Consider the following 20,426-nt stretch of genomic DNA (forward strand, 5'->3'; position numbering starts at 1 on the left):
CAGTCCATGGGGTCGCAGAGTCAGACACGACAGAACAACTACACTGTCACCCCTAGTATACATCAAGTTTCAGTCAATTTTTGTTGTTCCATTCAGTTTTCTTTAATACAAATATAGGAAATCACCCTTTTAACTGGTTTCATATTTTAGCCATATTTTGTCATTTCATAATTTCTCATTTTTAAGTGTGTTTTTTAAATAAATGCAAATATATTCACAGACCTTTGAGAAAATAAGAATTGAAGAAGGCAATTTAAGTCTCTGATGATTAGTATCTTGTAATATAGTGACAATGTCACAGTACACTGAAATATATTGTCCTCAAGCTTAAATCATGTAAAGAAATTTATCCAGAATAAGAGGGGAAATTTTCATGACCTGCTCAAGCATTATAGAGTATGGTCTGGAAAGGCCTTTGCCTGTTGGACAAAGGCCAGAACTAGAATTGAAGTGTGCTCATTGGATTAATTAAAAAAGTGAAAACATTTCGCCCAAGAGTAATAAACAAATTACGACTCATAACAAAAAAAGAGACAGGGCTTGCCTCATTCAGTATCAGAACACACACAAAAAAGATCAAATTATATAGAAAAGGACAGGAAAGACATCTTCTACTGTCTCATATAACATATGTAACTTCTGTCATATTTTCTATGTTTTTATTTTTGAATTGGTGAGTTTACGACCTTTACTCATTTTTCTCTTGGGGTATTAAATCTGTATGGTTTTCACGTCATATACGTATCACTGATTCTGTCCTTGGAAATAAGATATGTTTCTTTCTGATTTTTCCTGGGTATCAAAGAGATATAGCTGAAGTTGGTTGCTAATCCAAGGAAGCTTCTCTTCGTCAAATTGTTTCGGGAATGATTTGAGCTTGTTAGATCTTTTTCCTTCATTTTATTTCTCCCCTCATATTTTATATTTCTTTAAAAACAGGGCAGAAAGTGGCTGGAGCTAAAAGGAATCCCAGTTTTATTATTCTCTCAAAAGTTTATGATCTGGAATTTATGGGCGCCATTTAAACATTGTTTATGAGAAAGTTAATCTGATCTGACTAGCTCGAGTGGTAACCACCGCTGGCCTAAGGAGGGGGGTCTGGTTGAGAAATTCATGACAGAAACACAGCCTAGGAGCCATGGTGTGTCTGTGCCTTGTGGAGTGAGAGCAGGTCTTAGAGCCCAGGCACTTGGACTCATGCGTAGTGTGACTGACGTCAGAACGCAATCAAAGATGGTGCAGAGACGAGAATCTGCTTTAATTCACAGGAAACCTTTGCAACTAGATCCATAGAGTGCTGGGAACACCGTGAAAGGAGGGATTCTCTGTGGACTGAAGGGTCCGCTCTATCTGGGAGGCCACCTTGCTCCTCAGCATCCCTGACACCATCTCCAATCACTCCCCCTCTTGATTATCCCTCTGCCCCACTGGCTTTCTCGTTTGCCTTTGAACATGTGGATCCAGCATCCTCCTCAGGTCCTTTGCAGTGGCAGTTCCCTCTGCCAGACATACACTTCTCCTGGTATCTCACCAGGTGCTTCTCTCTCTTCCTGGACATGTCTTCTAATAACTCCTTGTTTGCAGCCCTTGCAACTTGGTATAAAATAATGCCACTGACTACTCTCTCCTTTACACATGTTTTTGTTTTCTTCATAACACCCGTCACCTTCTAACATATTATATATTTATTTAAATATCATCTTTGATCATCCTTGGATTGTGAGAGATTTGTTTTTAAACACCTCTATTTATTGTCTGTATGGCTTGAAATATGTTTGCTCTCAATATATTTCTCAAATTCATGAAAGACTTTCTCATTAAAAGTGTAAATACATGAACTCTTTGGAAATATATATAGAGAATGGGACAAAACTTTTGATTCAGAGGGAAATGGCATATAACATCATGGAGAATTTATTTATATACAACATATTAATATCAATTTCATGCCAACAAAATTGAAAATATAGTATTTCAGTAATGTGAGTTGTGTCTGTTTGGGTGAAAATTCTTCATGCTATTTTCTTTTTTCCCAATAGTCACCTTCATCACATGGAGCCAGGGAACAGTACACAAATCCCAGAATTTCTTCTTCTGGGACTTTCAGAGGGACCAGAATTGCAGCCCCTCATCTTTGGGCTTTTCCTCTCCATGTACCTGATCACTGTGTTTGGAAACCTGCTCATCATCCTGACCGTCAGCACAGAATGCCACCTCCACACTCCCATGTACTTCTTCCTCTCCAACCTGTCCTTTGTAGACATCTGCTTCACCTCCACCACCATCCCAAAGATGCTCCAAAACATCCAGACACAGAGGAAAGTCATCACCTATGAAGGCTGCATTGTCCAGGTGTATTTTTACTTACTCTTTGCAGGATTAGATAACTTCCTCCTGACTGTGATGGCCTATGACCGGTATGTGGCCATCTGCCACCCGCTGCAGTACACGGTCATCATGAGCCCCTGGGTCTGTGCACTGCTGGTGCTGGTATCCTGGGTGTTGAGTTCTATGTATTCCTTGTTACAGAGTTTAATGATTTTGCGATTGTCTTTCTGCTCAGACTTGGAAATCCATCACTTTTTCTGTGAAATGACATGGCTCATCCAACTGGCCTGTTCTGACCCCTTTCTCAATAACATGGTGGTGTATTTTGGATCTGTAATTATAGGGGGTGTTTCCCTGGCTGGTATCCTATATTCTTACTCTAAGATAGTGGCCTCTATCTGTGGAATCTCATCTGCTCAGGGGCAGTATAAAGCATTCTCCACCTGCGCATCTCACCTCTCGGTTGTCTCCTTATTTTATTGCTCAGCCTTGGGAGTGTATCTTAGCTTCACTGCTACCTACCGCTCACACACGAGTGCTATAGTATCGGTGATGTACACTGTGGTCACACCCATGCTGAACCCCTTCATCTATAGTCTGAGAAACAAAGACATAAAGAGGGCTCTAAAAGGATTCCTTGGGATGGAAACTTCTAGAAAAAGTCCATTTACCTCAAGCTGAAGAATGATAGCAGGGCTTAAAGCCTCAGAGTCAGATAGTGAGATTCTTTGTTTAGATTATAGTAATAGCAACTGCTTCTTCATTTAATACCTGGTATTTCCATTTCTTTGATTTCACTTCTATGTACAATTTTAAAAACATCCTTTATTAATGTTTCTCTTCTCTGTCATCTAAGTTTTTTCTTTTGTTATTTTTCTGCTCTCTCAAATTGGTTCAAATCTTGTGTGAAACATACGTAAATTCCCATTTATCTCATGAGCATTCACAATTTCTTAAGAATAAATCTTTTTGAAATGAAATGCTTTGTACTGAGTAAACTCTTTTTCATTTTATTAAAAGAATGATCATAGTTTGTGCTACTTCTATGAAAAATCTAACTCGGTAACCAATCCAATTATATAACTTCATAGGAGAATAAAATATGCAACCACAATTTGTTCCTTTTTAATTCATCATACCTTGGAACATCACTACCATAATTTCTCTTTCTGGAAATGTAGACATGCCCAGATGTATGTTTCATATTTGTTCATCTGATTTTACACTCCTCAGGGTACTATTCTCTATTTAGCTCAGTGTCACATTCTCTACAGGAGTTACTGAGAAAGAGGAGCATCAGATGCATGTCTCTAATTGGCATCAACGTGAAACAGCAATTTCAATACAGAGTTTGACATAATAAGACCTAGAGTCAGACAGGACCTTAAGTATGATGCAACAGAAATTTGTGTCAGATTATTCCTATGCAAAGTATTTTTTCATAGTGTCCATTTAATTATTGAGGTCTGTGGTTTAGTGTCTGTATGTAAAAGAGTTTATTGTTGGAGTGAAGGATTATTTGGTATAAATATATCTTTCTGCTTGAAAACTTCCATTGTGCCTAAAATATATGGGACCGTCCAATGCTCTAAAAGAAACATTTCTCCCATTCCAGTTCTGTCATAACCAATAAAGTAAGAGTGAATGAATGAATCAGTATCATTTATATGATATACAAGATATATATACATCTCAAAATCATGGCTCACTAGAGAGCTTAAATTCCCATCCAGTCCTGGGACAAAGGTGTAAGTTTCTACAAATAGACATATCCTTTTATCTCTTTTTGTAATTAATGTGTTTTAATTGAAGGATAATTGCTTTACAGAATCTTGCTGTTTTCTGTCAGACCTCAGCATGAATCAGCCACAGGCATACACATACCCTCTCCCTTTGAACCTCTTTCCCGTCTCCCTCCTCATCCCACCTCTCTAGGTTGATCCAGAGGTCCTCTTCGAGTTTCCTGAGCCATAAAGCAAATTCCTGTTGGCTATCTATTTTACATGTGGTAATGCAAGTTTCCATGTTACTCTTTCCAAACATCTCACCCTGTCATCCCCTCTCCCCATGTCCATAAGTCTGTTCTCTATGACTGTCTCTCCGTTGTTGCCCTGTACATAAATTCTTCAGTACCATTTTTGTAGATTCCATATATATATGTTAGAATATGGTATTTATCTTTCTCTTTCTGACTCACTTCACTCTGTATAATAGGTTCTAGGTTCATCCACCTCATTAGAACTGACTCAAATGCATTCCTTCTTATGGCTGAGTACTATTCCAGTGTGTATATATACCACAACTTCTTTATCCATTCATCTGTCGATAGACATCTAGGTTGCATCCATATTCCAGTTATCATAAATAGCACTACAATGAACAATGGGATACATGTGTCTCTTTCAATTTTGGTTTCTTCAGGGTATATGCCTAGGAGTGGTATTGCTGGGTCACATGGTGGTTTTATTCCTAGTTTTTTAAGGAAAAACTCCAATCTCCATACTGTCTTCCATAGTGGCTGTATAAATTTGCATTCCCACCAACAGTGCAAGAGTGTTCCCTTTTCTCCACACCCTTTCTAGCATTTGTTGTCTGTAGACTTTTTAATGAGGACCATTTTGACCCGTGTGAGGTGATATTTCATTGCGGTTTTCATTTGCATTTCTCTAATAATGAGTGGCATAGTGGCAGACTTTAGTTTTTGGACTCCCAAATCACTGCAGATGGTGACTGCAGCCGTGAAATGAAAGGATGCTTACTCCTTGGAAGAGACGTTATGACCAACCTAGATAGCATAGTAAAAAGCAGAGACATTAATTTGCCAAAAGGCCCTTTTAGTCAAAGCTATGGTTTTTCCAGTAGACATGTATGGATGTGAGAGTTGGACTATAAAAAAGCTGAGCACTGAAAAATTGATGCTTTTGTGGTGTTGGAGAAGACTCTTGAGAGTCCCTTGGACTGCGAGGAGATCTAACCAGTCCATCCTAAAGGAACTCAGTTCTGGGTGTTCATTGGAAGGACTGAGGTTGAAGCTGAAACTCCAGAACTTTGGACACCTGATGCAAAGAGCTAACTCATTTGAAAAGACCCTGATGCTGGGAGAGATTGAAGGCAAGCTGAGAGGATAAGGGGATGACAGAGGATGATATGGTTGGATGGCATCACCGACTCAGTGGACATGAGTTTGAGTAAGCTCCGAGAGTTGGTGGTGGACAGAGAGTCCTGGTGTGCTGCAGTCCATGAGGTCACAAAGAGTCAGACACGACTGAGCAATTAAACTGAACTGAACTGAACTGAAGAATGGGCGATGTTGAGCACTTTTTCATGTGTTTATAGCCATCTGTATGTCTTCTTTGGAGAAATGTCTGTTTAGGTCTTTTCCCCACCTTTTGATTGGGTTGTTTGTTTTTCTGGTATTGAGTGGTATGAGCTGCTTGTATATTTTAGAAATTAATCTGTTGTCAGTTGTTTCATTTGCTATTATTTTCTCCCATTCTGAGGGCTGTCTTTTCACCTTGCTTATAGTTTCCTATGCTGTGAAAAAGCTTTTAAGTTTAATCAGACCCAACTTATTTACTTTTGCTTTTATTTCCGTTACTCTAGGAGGTGGCTCATGGGTTATCTTGCTTTGATTTATGTCAGAGAGTGTCTGCCTATGTTTTCCTCTAAGAGCTTTATAGTTTCTGGTCTTATATTTAGATCTTTAATCCATTTTGAATTTATCTTTTTGTATGGTGTTAGGAAGTGTTCTAATTTCATTATTTTACAAGTAGTTGTCCAGTTTTCCCAGAACCATTTATTGAAGAGGCTGTCTTTGCCCCATTGTATATTCTTACCTCTTTTGTCAAAGATAAGGTACCCATAGGTGCATGGGTTTATTTCTGGGCTTTCTATCTTGTTCCATTGGTCTATATTTCTGTTTTTGTGCCAGGACCATACTTTCTTGATAACTGTAGATTTGTAGTATAACCTAAAGTCAGGTAGCTTGATTTCTCTAGCTCCATTCTTCTTTCTCAAGACTGCTTTGGCTATTCAGGGTCTTTTGTGCTTCCATATGAATTGTGAATTTTTTTTGTTCTAGTTTTGTGAAAAATGCCATTGGTAATTTGATAGGCATTGGATTAAATCTGTAGATTGCACTTGGTAGTATATTCATTTTCACAATATTGATTCTTCCTACCCAGGAATGTGGAATATCTCTCATCTGTTTATGTTATCTTTGATTTGTTTCCTTAGTGTCTTATAATTTTCTGTGTACAGTTCTTTTGTTTCCTTAGGTAAGTTTACTCCTAGACATTTAATTCTTTTTTTTTTTTTTTTTGCAATGGTGAATGGGATTGATTCCTTAATTGCTCTTTCTGATTTTTCATTGTTAGTATATAGAAATGCAAGTGATTTATGTGTATTGATTTTGTATCTTGCAACTTTTCTACATTCACTGATTAGCTCTAGTAATTTTCTCATACAATATTTAAGGTTTTCTACATACAGTAGCATGTCATCGGCAAACAGTGAGAGCTTTACTTCTTTTCTGACCTGGATTCCTGTTATTTCTTTTTCTTCTCTAATTGCTGTAGCTAGGACTTCCAGAACTATGTGAATAATAGTGGTGAAAGTGGACACCCTTGTCTTGTTCCTGATCTTAGGGGCAATGCTTTCATTTTTTCACCATTGATAATAATGTTTACTGTAGGCTTATCATATATGACCTATACTATGTTTCCTTCTATGCTCATTTTTTGAAGAAATTTACCATGCAGAAGCGCACCAGCTGTGATGGACCGCGCAGAAGGGTGGCTGTGAGGAGCTAACCCTCCCCAAAGTCAGGGGTCGTGACCGAGAGTGCCAGGCTGCGACAGCCCAGGAGCAGAGGCCGAGAGGAGCTACCACACTCCCGAGGTCAGGGGTGGCAGCCGAGAGGAGCAACCCCGCCTCCAAGGAGCGGCTGCTGCTGGGCGCAGGAGGGCTGAGAGGAGCTACTCCACCTTCAAGGTCAGGAGGGGCGGCTGTGTGAAGATACCCCTCCTCCAAGGTAAGGAGCAGCAGTTGCACTTTGCTGGAGTAGCCGTGAAGAGATACCCCACTTCCGAGGTAATAGAAACCCAAGTAAAAGAGTAGGTGTTGCGAGAGGGCATCAGAGGGCAGACACACTAAAACCATAATCACAGAAAACTAGCCAATCTGATCACAGGACCACAGTCTTGTCTAACTCAATGAAACGAAGCCATGCCATGTGGGGCCACCCAAGACGGTTGGGTCATGGGGGAGAGGTCTGACAGAATGTGGTCCCCTGGAGAAGGGAATGACAAACCACTTCAGTATTCTTGCCTTGGAAACACCATGAACAGTATGAGAAGGCAAAATGATAGGATACTGAAAGAGGAACTCCACAGGTCAGTAGGTGCCCAATATGCTACTGGAGATCAGTGGAGAAATAACTCCAGAAAGAATGAAGGGATGGAGCCAAAGCAAAAACAATACCCAGTTGTGGATGGGACTGATGATAGAGCAAGGTTTGATGCTGTAAAGAACAATATTGCATAGGAACCTGGAATGTTAGGTCCATGAATCAAGGCAAATTGGAAGTGGTCAAACAGGAGATGGCAAGAGTGAATGCCAACATTCTAGGAATCAGCTAACTAAAATGGACTGGAATGGGTGAATTTAACTCCGATGACCATTATATCTACTACTGTGGGCAGAAATACCTTAGAAGAAATGGAGCAGCTATCATAGGCAACAAATGAGTCCGAAATGCAGTACTTGGATGCAATCTCAAAAACGACATAATGATCTCTGTTTGCTTCCAAGGCAAACCATTCAATATCACAGTAATCCAAGCCTATGCCCCAACCATCTGAAGAAGCTAAAGTTGAACTGTTCTATGAAGACCTACAAGACCTTTTAGAACTAACACCCAAAAAAGATGTCCTTTTCATTATAGGGGACTGAAATGCAAAAGTAGGAAGGCAAGAAACACCTGGAGTAACATGCAAATTTGGCTTTGGAGTACGAAATGAAGCATGGCAAAGGCTAATAGAGTTTTGCCAAGAGAATGCACTAGTCATAGTAACCACCCTCTTCCAACAACACAAGAGAAGCCTCTACACATGGACATCACCAGATGGTCAATACCGAAATCACATTGATTGTATTATTTGCTGCCAAAGATGGAGAAGCTCTTTACAGTCAGCAAAAACAAGACCAGGAGCTGACTGTGGCTCACATCATGAAGTCCTTATGGCCAAATTCAAACTTGGGGAAAACCACTAGACCATTCGGGTATGACCTAAATCAAATCCCTTATGACTATACAGTGGAAGTGAGAAATACATTTAAGGGACTAGATCTGATAGACAGAGAGCCTGATGAACTATGGACGGAAGTTCGTGACATTGCACAGGAGACAGGGATCAAGACCATCCCCATGGAAAAGAAATGCAAAAAGACAAAATGGTTGTCTGAGGAGGCCTTACAAAAAGAAGAGAAGCGAAAAGTAAAGGAGAAAAGATATTCTCATTTGAATGCAGATTTCCAGAGAATAGCCAGGAGAGATAAGAAAGCCTTCCTCAGCGATCAATGCAAAGAAATAGAGGAAAACAACAGAAAGGTAAATAACTAGAGATCTCTTCAAGAAAACTAGAGATATCAAGGGAATATTTCAGGGAAAGATGTGTTTGATAAAGGACAGAAATGTTATGGACCTAAGAAAAGTAGAAGATATTAAGAAGAGGTGGCAAGAATACACAGAAGAACTGTACAAAAACAATCTTCATGAGCCAGATAATCACAAAGGTGTGATCACCCACCTAGAGCCAGACATCCTAGAATGTGAAGTCAAGTGGGCCTTAGAAAGCATCACTATGAACAAAGCTAGTGGATGTGATGGAATTCCAGTTGAGCTATTTCAAATCCTGAACGATGATGCTGCGAAAGTGCTTCACTCAATATGCCAACAAATTCAGAAAACTCAGCAGTGGCCACAGAACTGGAAAATGTCAGTTTTCATTCCAATCCCTAAGAAAGGCAATTCCAAAGAATGCTCAAACTACCGCACAATTGCACTCATCTCACACGCTAATAAAGTAATGCTCAAAATTCTCCAAGCCAGGCTTCAGCAATATGTAAACCGAGAACTTCCAGATGTTCAAGCTGGTTTTACAAAAGGCAGAGAAACCTGAGATCAAATTGCCAATATCCGATGGATCATGGAAAAGCAAGAGAGTTCCAGAAAAACATCTATTTCTGCTTTACTGACTACGCCAAAGCCTTTGACTGTGTGGATCACAATAAACTGTGGAAAATTCTTCAAGAAATGGGAATACCAGACCACCTGACCTGCCTCTTGAGAAACCTGTATTCAAATCAGGAAGCAACAGTTAGAATTGGACATGGAACAACAGACTGGTTTCAAATAGGAAAAAGAGTACGTCAAGGCTGTTTGCTCTCACCCTGCTTATTTAACTTATATGCAGAGTACATCATGAGAAACGCTGGGCTGGAAGAAGCACAAGCTGGAATCAAGATTGCTGGGAGAAATATCAATAAACTCAGATATGCAGATGACACCACCCTTATGGCAGAAAGTGAAGAGGAACCGAAAAGCCTCTTGACGAAAGTGAAAGAGGAGAGTGAAAAGTTGGCTTAAAGCTTAACATTCAGAAAACTAAGATCATGGCACCTGGTCCCATCACCTTATGGGAAATAGACGGGGAGACAGTGGGAACAGTGTCAGACTTTATTTTTTCGGGCTCCAAAATCACTGCAGATGGTGACTGCAGCCATGAAATTAAAGGACGCTTACTTTTTGGAAGGAAAGTTATGACCAACCTAGATAGCATATGAAAAATCAGAGACATTACTTTGCCAACAAAGGTCTGTCTAGTCAGGGCTATGGTTTTTCCAGTGGTCATGTGTGAATGTGAGAGTTGGGCGGTGAAGAAAGCTGAGTGCCGAAAAACTGATGCTTTTGAACTGTGGTGTTGGAGAAGACTCTTGAGAGTCCCTTGGATTTCAAGGAGATCCAACCAGTCCATCCTGAAGGAGATCAGTCCTGGGTGTTCATTGGAAGGACTGATGCTGAAGCTGAAGCTCCAATACTTTGGCCACCTCATGTGAAGGGTTGACTTATTGCAAAAGACCCTGATGCTGGGAGGGATTGGGGGCAGGAGGAGAAGGGGACGACAGAGAGTGAGATGGCTGAATGGCATCACCGACTCGATGGACATGAGTTTGAGTAGACTCCGGGAGTTGGTGATGGACAGGGTGGCCCGGCGTGCATGGGGTCACAAAGAGTCCGACACGACTGAGTGACTGAACTGAACTGAATCGTAAATGAGTGCTTTATGTTGTCAGGGTTTTTTTCTGCCTCTTTTGAGATGATCATATGCTTTTTATCTTTCACTTTGTTAATATGGGGTATCACATTGATTGATTTCCATATATTGAAGAATCCTTGCATCCCTGGAATAAACCCAAATTGATTATGGTGTGTGAACTTTTTGATATGTTGCTGAATTCAGTTTGCTAAACTTTTGTTGAGGATTTTTGCATCTAGATTTCTCAGTGATATTGTCCTGTAGGGTTGTATTTTTTTTTTTTTTTTTTTGGTGTGTGTGTGTGTGTGTGTGTGTGTGTGTATGTTATCTTCATCTGGTTTTCATATCAGGGTGATATCATTCTATGAGGTGGTGGCCTTGCAGAATGAATTTGGAGGTATTCCTCCTCTACAATTTCTTGAAAGAAATTTAGAAGGATAGGCATTAGCTCTCATCTAACTGTTTGATAGAATTCTCCTCCAACAGGCATATCCTTTTAACCTTTCTTGTTTAGCTACATGGAACCCTAAACGGAATCTCTTTTTTATAAAGTTCACATAAACTTGAATGATGAGTCATCATGAATGTTATCACAACAGTTGCCTAGAAAAAAGCAGCATATTATTATAACACCCCCCCCCCAATTCTGTTCATTTTGATTACTGTTTCCTTTACCTGTTGCTACATAGCAAGTCACCTTAAAAGCAAATGGCTTAATAAAATGAAGATTTGTCTAATGGTTTCTATGACGGGCAGCTGATCTGAGTTCCGATTGTCTCCTCTTGGGCCTGCTGTCAGCTGGCAGGCTCTGTTTTCTGTTTTAAAGGATCATCCATGGTGTGGTGTGCAGTGTAGTGCTCTTCTGTCTTGGACCACTTTATGTCAATTTCTTCCTTTTATATATTAGATCAGTATCTCCTTTATAGGGAAATCACTAGGTTTCTCAAGTGTTAATTGCTTAATTTAAATTTTCCTGTTCCTAATTCATATGTGTCACTTCACTTTATTCCTAATTAGAGGAGCCATCTCCCATCAATTTTAGGTATGACACAACCATCTGTGCTTAGCATACTTCCCTCCACAATGTACTGCCAGGAAGTTTTAACTCATAGTTAATTAATTAGAGTGTAATTCCATATAATCAACTGTACATTTTAAAAGTATTAAAATTTCTGAATAATAAAAATTAGCAGTATATTATTTAGTTCCATTTGCATATGATTAAAAAGGGTGCACAATAAGTTTTAATTTCTTTGTAATGTTATTGTTTATAATGGAATTCCCCGGAGCCTCAGTTTTATCTTTCAGAAGGAAATGTGAGAAGATAAATCTTAACGTCACTTGGATGTTGTGAGGAATGAATGAAGTGCATAGAAATACTTTACTGAGCCCACAAATATTGTTCATGCTTAGGAATATGTATGTACATCTGTTTCTGTATACACTTTCTCTGAAATAAACACCCATGCACACATAGATAGATATAAACACGCTGTTTAATTTGTAATTCCATCCATTGTTCTGAAAGAAAACATAAGAGGAAGTTGGAAGGAGAGAAGTAAAAGAGAAAAAAAAAAAGAACGTTTAAATGAACATAAATTAGAAACAATGTAGAAATTTTAATATGAAGATTTAAAGTAGAATGTGTGACCTTAATTTTAATAATGACTTACTTTTCCTATCTTAAATTCCAAAGGCTTCAGAGTCAGATCTACATTTACATTTAGAAAAAGTGAAATTCTCTGTACCAGCTAAGGGGGCAAAATCTGTCCATAGTGACTGAAATATCAGCGTATAACATAAATGACCTTATGTAAAGGACGTTCACTGATTGACTCCTAAGGTTAAACTCTACTTCTAGGAGCAGGATGTGTGTTGTGTTGTGTTTTGCTAAGTCTCTTTAGCTGTGTCTGACTCTGAGCAACCCCATGGACTGTAGCCCACCGGGCTCCTCTGTCCATGGGATTCTCCAGGCCAGAACACTGACATGGATTACAAGGCCCTCCTCCAGGGGATCTTCCCGAGCCAGGGATCCTATCCACTCACCTCTCTTATGTTTCCTGCATTGGCAGGAAACATTTCTGATGTAAGAAGGAAATCTTTTTAGGTTTTGCAAAACTTGCTTGAAACCAAGCTTTGTATTAAAGGAGCAAAATTATCCCCTGTTTTGAAAAGGGCAAAATAGTCATATTCAGAGATTTCTTGGGTTGTGTTCCCACACAGATCAAAGCATTGAAGACCCAAAGGACCTAGTCAAGAACAATTGTGAATATTATACTTTTTAGGAAACTTGAACTCAGGGATGTGATGAGGTGCTGGGAGTCTTAGAGCTTTGGAAGCTGGAGAAGTAATGGTGCAGGAGTGAGGAAGCTGAATTTACCTGACTTATAATGGAGTCTCTTAGGAACAGAAAATCAGCAGAAAAAATACCTTCTGTTCAGAGCACTTCTCCAAGGGAAATCACGTACTTGGAGGTTGGAATAACAAAGGGAAAACATGTCTAATGAGCTGACACGGGAGATGTAAATATCTCCTCTGCTGCAGTCCCTCAGCCTGTGCCTCTTTGGTTGGACAGGATGTAGTTGTTGCTTTTGCAATCCTACATATGGCTGAGAGAACAATGCCTGATCTCTTATTGCTGTCTTGTGGGGAGACAGAGCATGGATGTGCATCATCAGCTACTTAGGGGTGAATTTTGACTTTCACAAGGAAGCCTCCCTCACAGAGTTCCCAAATAGGTGAGTCTGAGCACTCCACAGACACTGCAGGAGAGGATCAGAGAGGATGGAAGCCAGGAATGTACCAGGGGTCACCCAAGGGCCAATCTAGCATATCCCAGAGGCAGAGGTCACCATGGTTGTTTGCTGGGTTTCCTGAAAATGTTATTTCTTTATGATGCTGAAAAAGGAACACTGCACTTGAAAACGAGAGTGTCAGTATTGACAATTAAGTCATGTTAGGGAAAAGCCACCCACTCCAATGTTCTGACCTGGAGAATTCCATGGACTGTATAGTCCATGGGGTCGCAAAGAGTCAGACATGACTGAGGAACTTTCACTTTCAGAGGAAGTCCAACAGAAGAATGAATGGAAGGTATCAATTGCATCCAGTGAAAGTGGAACCTGAGTCTAAAGTTCTTGTTAATTAACAGGAGTAGACAAATAGGGTATTAACTGTAAAGGGTCAGTCAGTGAGGTGAGGGCATTTCATTTTATTGTTTGATGGGGCATATTAGACTGTGCCTCCACATAGAGGAGAAAGATCTAAACTGAGTACTCTTTGCAAATACACACTTTCAACAGCTATGTAGGCAGCATACACATTACAGTATCTTCTCTTACTCTTGTGTGCTCATAAGAAAACAAACAAAAAAACTTAGTTATGTAAACAAAACGATGTATGCTAGGGAGGTTTACTTTCCGAGTATTTTATTATCTGTGAGGCTAAATAGATCTATGGATTTGTTAGTCATGCAGTGTTTCTCTATTAAAAAAAAAGTCTCTGTAACTATTTTTTTTATATAGTGCTATCAGAGTGTTGTTATTCCTTTTTAAAATTGCATTCTTTGACAGGAAGGATTATTTTTTAACAAAAACCTTAAATTTGTGATATAGTTCTTTTATATATGCATAGATGCATTTGTGACATTGTGTAAGAACTGATAAATTTTGTTGGTCACATCTGCCAACATTTTCTTCATTGCTTTTCCAAAAGAATTTGGGTATTTGACCTGTGACAATATATGAGTTACAGGTACACAGCATAATGATTTAATACTTGTTTATACTGCTAAATGATCACCACAGTAAATCTCCTTAACATCTGTCACCACATATAGTTAAAATTTAATTCTTGTGAGGGGAGATTTTAGGATATGCTGTTTCTTCAGTTCAGTTCAATTCAGTCGCTCAGGTATGTACGACTCTTTGCGACCTCATGAATTGCTGCACAACAGGCCTCCCTGTCCATCACCAGCTCCTGGAGTCTACTCAAACTCATGTCCATCGAGTCGGTGATGCTATCGAGCCATCTCATCCTCTGTCGTTCCCTCTCCTCCTGCCCCCAATCCTTCCCAGCATCAGGGTCTTTTCCAATAAGTTAACTCTTCACATGAGGTGGTCAAAGTACTGGAGTTTCAGCTTCAGCATCAGTCCTTCCAAAGAACACCCAGGACTGATCTTCTTTAGGGTGGACTGGTTGTATCTCCTTGCAGTCCAAGGGACTCTCAAGAGTCTTCTCCAACACCACAGCTCAAAAGCACCAATTTTTTTGGCACTCAACTTTCTTCAACACCCAACTCTCACATCCATACATGACCACTGGAAAAACCATAGCTTTGACCAGATGGACCTTTGATGGCAAAGTGATGTCTCTGCTTTTTAATATGCTATCTAGGTTGGTCATAACTTTCCTTCCAAGGAGTAAGCATCTTTTCATTTCATGGCTGCAGTCACCATCTGCAGTGATTTTGGACACCACAAAAATAAAGTCTGACACTGTTCCCATTGTCTCCCCATCTATTTCCCATGAGGTGATGGGACCAGATACCATGATCTTAGTTTTCTGAATGTTAAGCTTTAAGTCAAATTTTCACTCTCCTCTTTCACTTTCATCAAGAGGCTTTTAAGTTCCTCTTCACTCTCTGCCATAAGGGTGGTGTCATCTGCATATCTGAGGTTATTGATATTTCTCCCAGCAATCTTGATTCCAGCTTGTGCTTCTTCCAGCCCAGTGTTTCTCATGCAACTTTCAATTACGATAAAAAGAGTGTTATGAACTAATGTCACCATGCTGCACAGTACATACTGCTCATTGCTCTTTACTGCTATTTTTAATACTGTAATAATTTGTCACTTTAATATTCTAAATGTGTCAACTCTTGCTGCACGCAAGAAAGGAAAGTGAGAATTCTTTAGCATTCTTAGTGTGATAGACAACTCATACATATTTACTTCTATTAAGAGCTTCTCATCAGTTATTCCTTATTATTCCTTTTGGCCTTCTGATTAAATTTTTTCCTAAAAATTGCATCTCTTCTTATGATAATTTTTTACCATTTGACTTATATTACTTAAGTGTATTTGAATTCCTCTGTCTATATATAAGATAAAATTATAACTTAGATACTGCTCCTTCCTCACTTCATAAATGTTCTTCTGTTATATTGTTTCACTTCCAAATCTTTGGCAATTTGATTTGAATTAGAGATCCACGTTAATATTGCTTAATGCTTACTCTTTTGTGTCTTTTTATCAATTAGTTGTAGATTTTCATTCCATTTTATTACATCCTATTGTTCAGGAAGGGGCTTCCCAGGTGTATTAATGGTAAAGAACCCATTTGCCAATACAGGAGAATTAAGAGATGCAAGTTTGATCTCTGTGTTGTGAATATACCCGGGAGCAAGGCATGGCAACTCACTCCACTCTTCTTGCCTGGAGAATCCTTTGGACAGATGGAGGCTACTGGCAAACTGTAGTCCATACGGTCACAAGAGGTCAGACATGACTGAAGTTACTTACTTAGCACATGGCATATTGCTAAGGAAACAATACACTTAACATAATTGCACTCTCACCAATATGTTTTGTTCCATAAGTTCTTAGTTTTTGAAAACTCTCTTTCTAAAATGTGTTCTTATACATGCTTTTATACTTTTACACAAGTGGATAGATACAATCCTGAATTCATGATAAATGGTCTTTGTATTTTAGTGACAAATCATCATTATGTTTAACGTTTTTTACAATTCATCCCTCTTTTGTTTCTTTCTCAGTAAAACCTCAGGGACTTGCTTCCAATCAACCAGTATAATGCCGGTCCATTATTTTCATATCTGTATAATATCACATGGTGTGATTGTGTGACTCAGACATTTGGTGGTCTATTATATTATTTATCGATAAGTGACTATTATATCACTGCTACAAAAGTACTTTGCAATTCTTAATTTAATATTATTTTTCTCAACCAAGGATAACTGTGTCCCCCAGGAGCCTTTACGCAATATTTGTAGACATTATTCACTGTCACACTGATGATTTGTAAGTGGTGGGCAAGGATGCTTCTAAACATCTTGCAATTTATAGGACAGACCCCACCCCAGAGAAGAATCTGGCAGAGAATGTTCAATAGGTAGAGACTGAGGAATCCTGAGTTAAAAGTTATCCGTGTTTCTAATATCAATGGAAAAGTAGTTCCAGTGTAGTTTTTCATATATTCATCTAAAGAGTACTGCTCACTTTTGCACTGGGGTCTTTAGTCCCTTTTTAAAAAAAATATGTCAGATAAGGAACTACTTAATTTCCTTCTAGAAAGGTGTCCATTTACTCCAGCTTTTATTCAACAATCCTGCCTTTTCCAAGCAAATTGGATGCAACCGTCCCATAGGATAGTGTTCATATCCAAAGGGACCTAATTCTTAATCATTCAACAAATAATAGCAAAACATTTGCTACTTGCCAGAAATTTCTGGGTCATTCTATGTTATATTCTCTTGAGTCAAGGTCTTTTCTAAATTAATTATTAATTCATGTCATAAGTACTTAATTACTCCCATTACATATATCATGTTTCAGTCAGCTTTTGCTGTTCCATTCAGTTTTCTTTAATACAATTATGTGAAATCACCCTTTTAACTGGTTTTCTATTTTAGCCATATTTTGTCATTTCATAATTTGTATTTTTTTCAGTGTGTTTTTTAACTAAATGCAAATATAGTCACAGGCCTGGGAAAATAAGAATTGAACAAGGCAATTTAAGTCTCTGATGATAAGCAACTCGCAATATAGAGACAATGTCACAGTACACTGAAATAAAATGTAGTCCTCAGGCTTAAATCATGTAAAGAAATTTATCCAGAATAAGAAGGAATTTTCATGGCCTACTGTGACTTTATAGAGTATGGTCTGGAAAGGCCTTTGGCTGTTGATCATAGATCAGAACTAGACTTGAAGTGGATTAATTTAAAAAGTGAAAACATTAAGACCAACAGTAGCAAACAAATTATGACTCATAAGAAAAAAAGAGACAGGGCTTGCCTCATTCAGTATCATATCACACAAAAAAAGTTCAGCTCATATGGAAAAGCACAGGAAAGACATCTTGTACTGCTTCATGTAACACATCAGAAACTTGTCATATTTTGTGGGTTTTTATTTTTGAATTGTGAGTTTACTATCTTTACTTATTTTTCTCTTGGGAAATTAAATCTGTATGGTTTTGGTTTTTCACATCATTTAGACATAACTGTTTCTCTCCTTGGAAAAGAGATGTTTCTTTCTGATTTTTCCTGGGCATCAAGGAGATGTAGCTAAAGTTGAAATGTTGTCAAACCAAGGAGGCTTTTCTCTGTCCCATTGTCTCAGGGATGATTTGAGCTTGTTAGATCATCTTTTCCCTTCATCATATTTCTCTCTCCCATACTTTTTATATTTCTTTAAACACAGGGCAGAAAGTGGTTGTAGTTAAAAGGAACCCTAACTTTGTTACTCTCTCAGAAGCTCATGAACTAGAATATCCGGGCACCATTAAAACATTGTTTAGGAGAAAGTTAATCTGATCTGACCAGCTTGAGTTGCGACCACCCATGGCCCAAGGAGATTGGTTCCGGAGGAGAAATTCATGCCAGTGATGTAGTTCAGGAGACTGTAGGGGGTGTGTGCCTGTGCCTTGTGAAGTGAGAGCACTTCTTAAAGCAGAGACACCTGGACTCATATATTAAGTTGACATAAGAAGCTCACAGAGGCCAGAACTCAATCAACAGATGGAACTATGAAAGGGATCTAATATAATTCAAAGGATATGTTTGCATGAAAATTAATAAAGTGCAAAGAACAACATGGAAGGAGGAATTCCCTGTGGACTGAGGTGTCAGTTGTAACAGAGAGGCCACCTTGTTATTCAGCATCCCTTACATCATCTCTAGTCACTCCCCCTCCTGCTCATTCCTCTGGCTTCCTTGTTTGCATTTGAACATGTGGAACAAGTGTCTTGCTCAGGACCTTTGCAGTGGCTGTTGCCTCTTGCCTCTTCCAGGCACACACTTCTCCTGGTGTCATACTGTATCCTTCTATCTCTTTTTTAAGATCTCTTCAAATAATCTCTTGTTTGTTGGCCTTGCCTGAACACTCAGTACCTAATAAATTTCCCCCCTACTCGCTCCTTTATATCTGTCTTTGTTTTCTTCAAAATAAAACATCTTCCACATCCTGACATAAAATATATTTATTTGAATATCATCTTTCACCATCCTTGGATTGTGGGAAATTTGTTTTTCAGCACCTCTACTTATTCCCTATATGTGCTTGGAGCATGTTGGCCCTCCATATAAAATATTTCTCAAATATCTGAAATAATTTCTCATTAAAACTGAAAATACATGAACTCTTTGAAAGTATGCTGACAATGTGATAAAAATATCTGGTGAGAGGTGAAGTGGGATACATCCTTAGGGAGGGTCTATCTACATACAATATATTAACATCAGTTTCTTGCAAGTAAAATAGAAATACTAGTACTTCAGCTATGCGAGTTATGTGAATTTCATGAAAAATTAGTCATGTTGTTCTCTTTTTTTCCAAGAGTCACCTTCACCATATGGAACCAGGGAACAATACACACATATTAAAACTTTCTTCTCGTGGGACTTTCAGAGGTACCAGAACTGCAACCCCTCATATTTGGGCTTTTCCTCTCCATGTACCTGATCACTGTATTTGGAAACCTGCTCATCATCCTGGCCATCAGCTCAGACCCCCACCTCCACACTCCCATGTACTTCTTCCTCTCCAACCTGTCCTTTGTAGACATCTGCTTCACCTCCACCACCATCCCAAGGATGCTGCAAAATGTCCAGATACAGAGCAAAGTCATAACTTATGAAGGCTGCATTGTCCAGATGCATTTTTACATTCTCTTTGCAGGATTAGATGACATTCTCCTGACTGTGATGGCCTATGACCTCTTCATGGCCATTTGCCACCCCCTGCATTACACAGTCACCATGAACGCCCAGCTCTGTGGATGGCTGGTTCTGGTCTCCTGGATCATTAGTGTCCTGAACTCCTTGTTACACAGCTTAATGATATTGCGATTGTCCTTCTGCTCAGACCTGGAAATCCACCACTTTCTTTGTGAAATCCAACAGCTGATCCAACTTGCCTGTTCTGACACTTTCCTCAATAACACAGTGCTGTATTTTGGATCTGTAATTATGGGGGGCGTTCCCCTGGCTGGTATCATTTACTCTTACTCTAAGATAGTGGCCTCTATCTGTGGAATCTCATCTGCTCAGGGGCAGTATAAAGCATTCTCCACCTGTGCATCTCACCTCTCTGTTGTCTCCTTATTTTATTTTACATGTTTAGGAGTGTACCTTAGTTCTTCTGATACCCACAGCTCAGAAGCAAGTGCAATAGCCTCAGTGATGTACACTGTGGTCACACCCATGCTGAACCCCTTCATCTACAGTCTGAGAAATAAAGATGTAAAGAGGGCTCTGAAAAGATTCTTTGGGATGGAAACTTTTTAATAGGCCCATTTGCCCTTGGACTGAAGAAATACCCACGACAGCAAGACTCAAAGCCTCATAGGCAGATATTGTGATTCTTTGTTCAGATTGTGATAATAGTAATTGCTTCTTCAATTTATAGCCTGGTATATCCATTTCTTTGATTTAAACTTACCTATAAAATTTAAAAAATATCCTTTATTAAATTTTCTCTGTTATCTAAGTGTTTTTTTTTTTTTGTCATTTTTCTACTCTCTCAAATTGACTCA

General features: G+C 39.0%; 2 protein-coding genes across 2 annotated transcripts; both read left to right on the forward strand.

The window, feature by feature from the left end:
• Window positions 1–2,052: 2,052 nt before the first annotated feature.
• Window positions 2,053–3,009, forward strand: LOC136155855 (olfactory receptor-like protein OLF4). The gene has a single exon (XM_065918028.1). It carries the CDS (start codon window positions 2,053–2,055, stop codon window positions 3,007–3,009), a length of 957 nt encoding a protein of 318 aa, XP_065774100.1.
• A 16,335-nt stretch (window positions 3,010–19,344) lies between these two features.
• LOC136155861 (olfactory receptor 7A10-like) lies at window positions 19,345–20,178 on the forward strand. Its single transcript, XM_065918041.1, has one exon. It carries the CDS (start codon window positions 19,345–19,347, stop codon window positions 20,176–20,178), a length of 834 nt encoding a protein of 277 aa, XP_065774113.1.
• Window positions 20,179–20,426: the final 248 nt, after the last annotated feature.

This window comes from Muntiacus reevesi, chromosome 1, assembly GCF_963930625.1.
Source record: "Muntiacus reevesi chromosome 1, mMunRee1.1, whole genome shotgun sequence".
Classification (NCBI taxonomy): domain Eukaryota; kingdom Metazoa; phylum Chordata; class Mammalia; order Artiodactyla; family Cervidae; genus Muntiacus; species Muntiacus reevesi.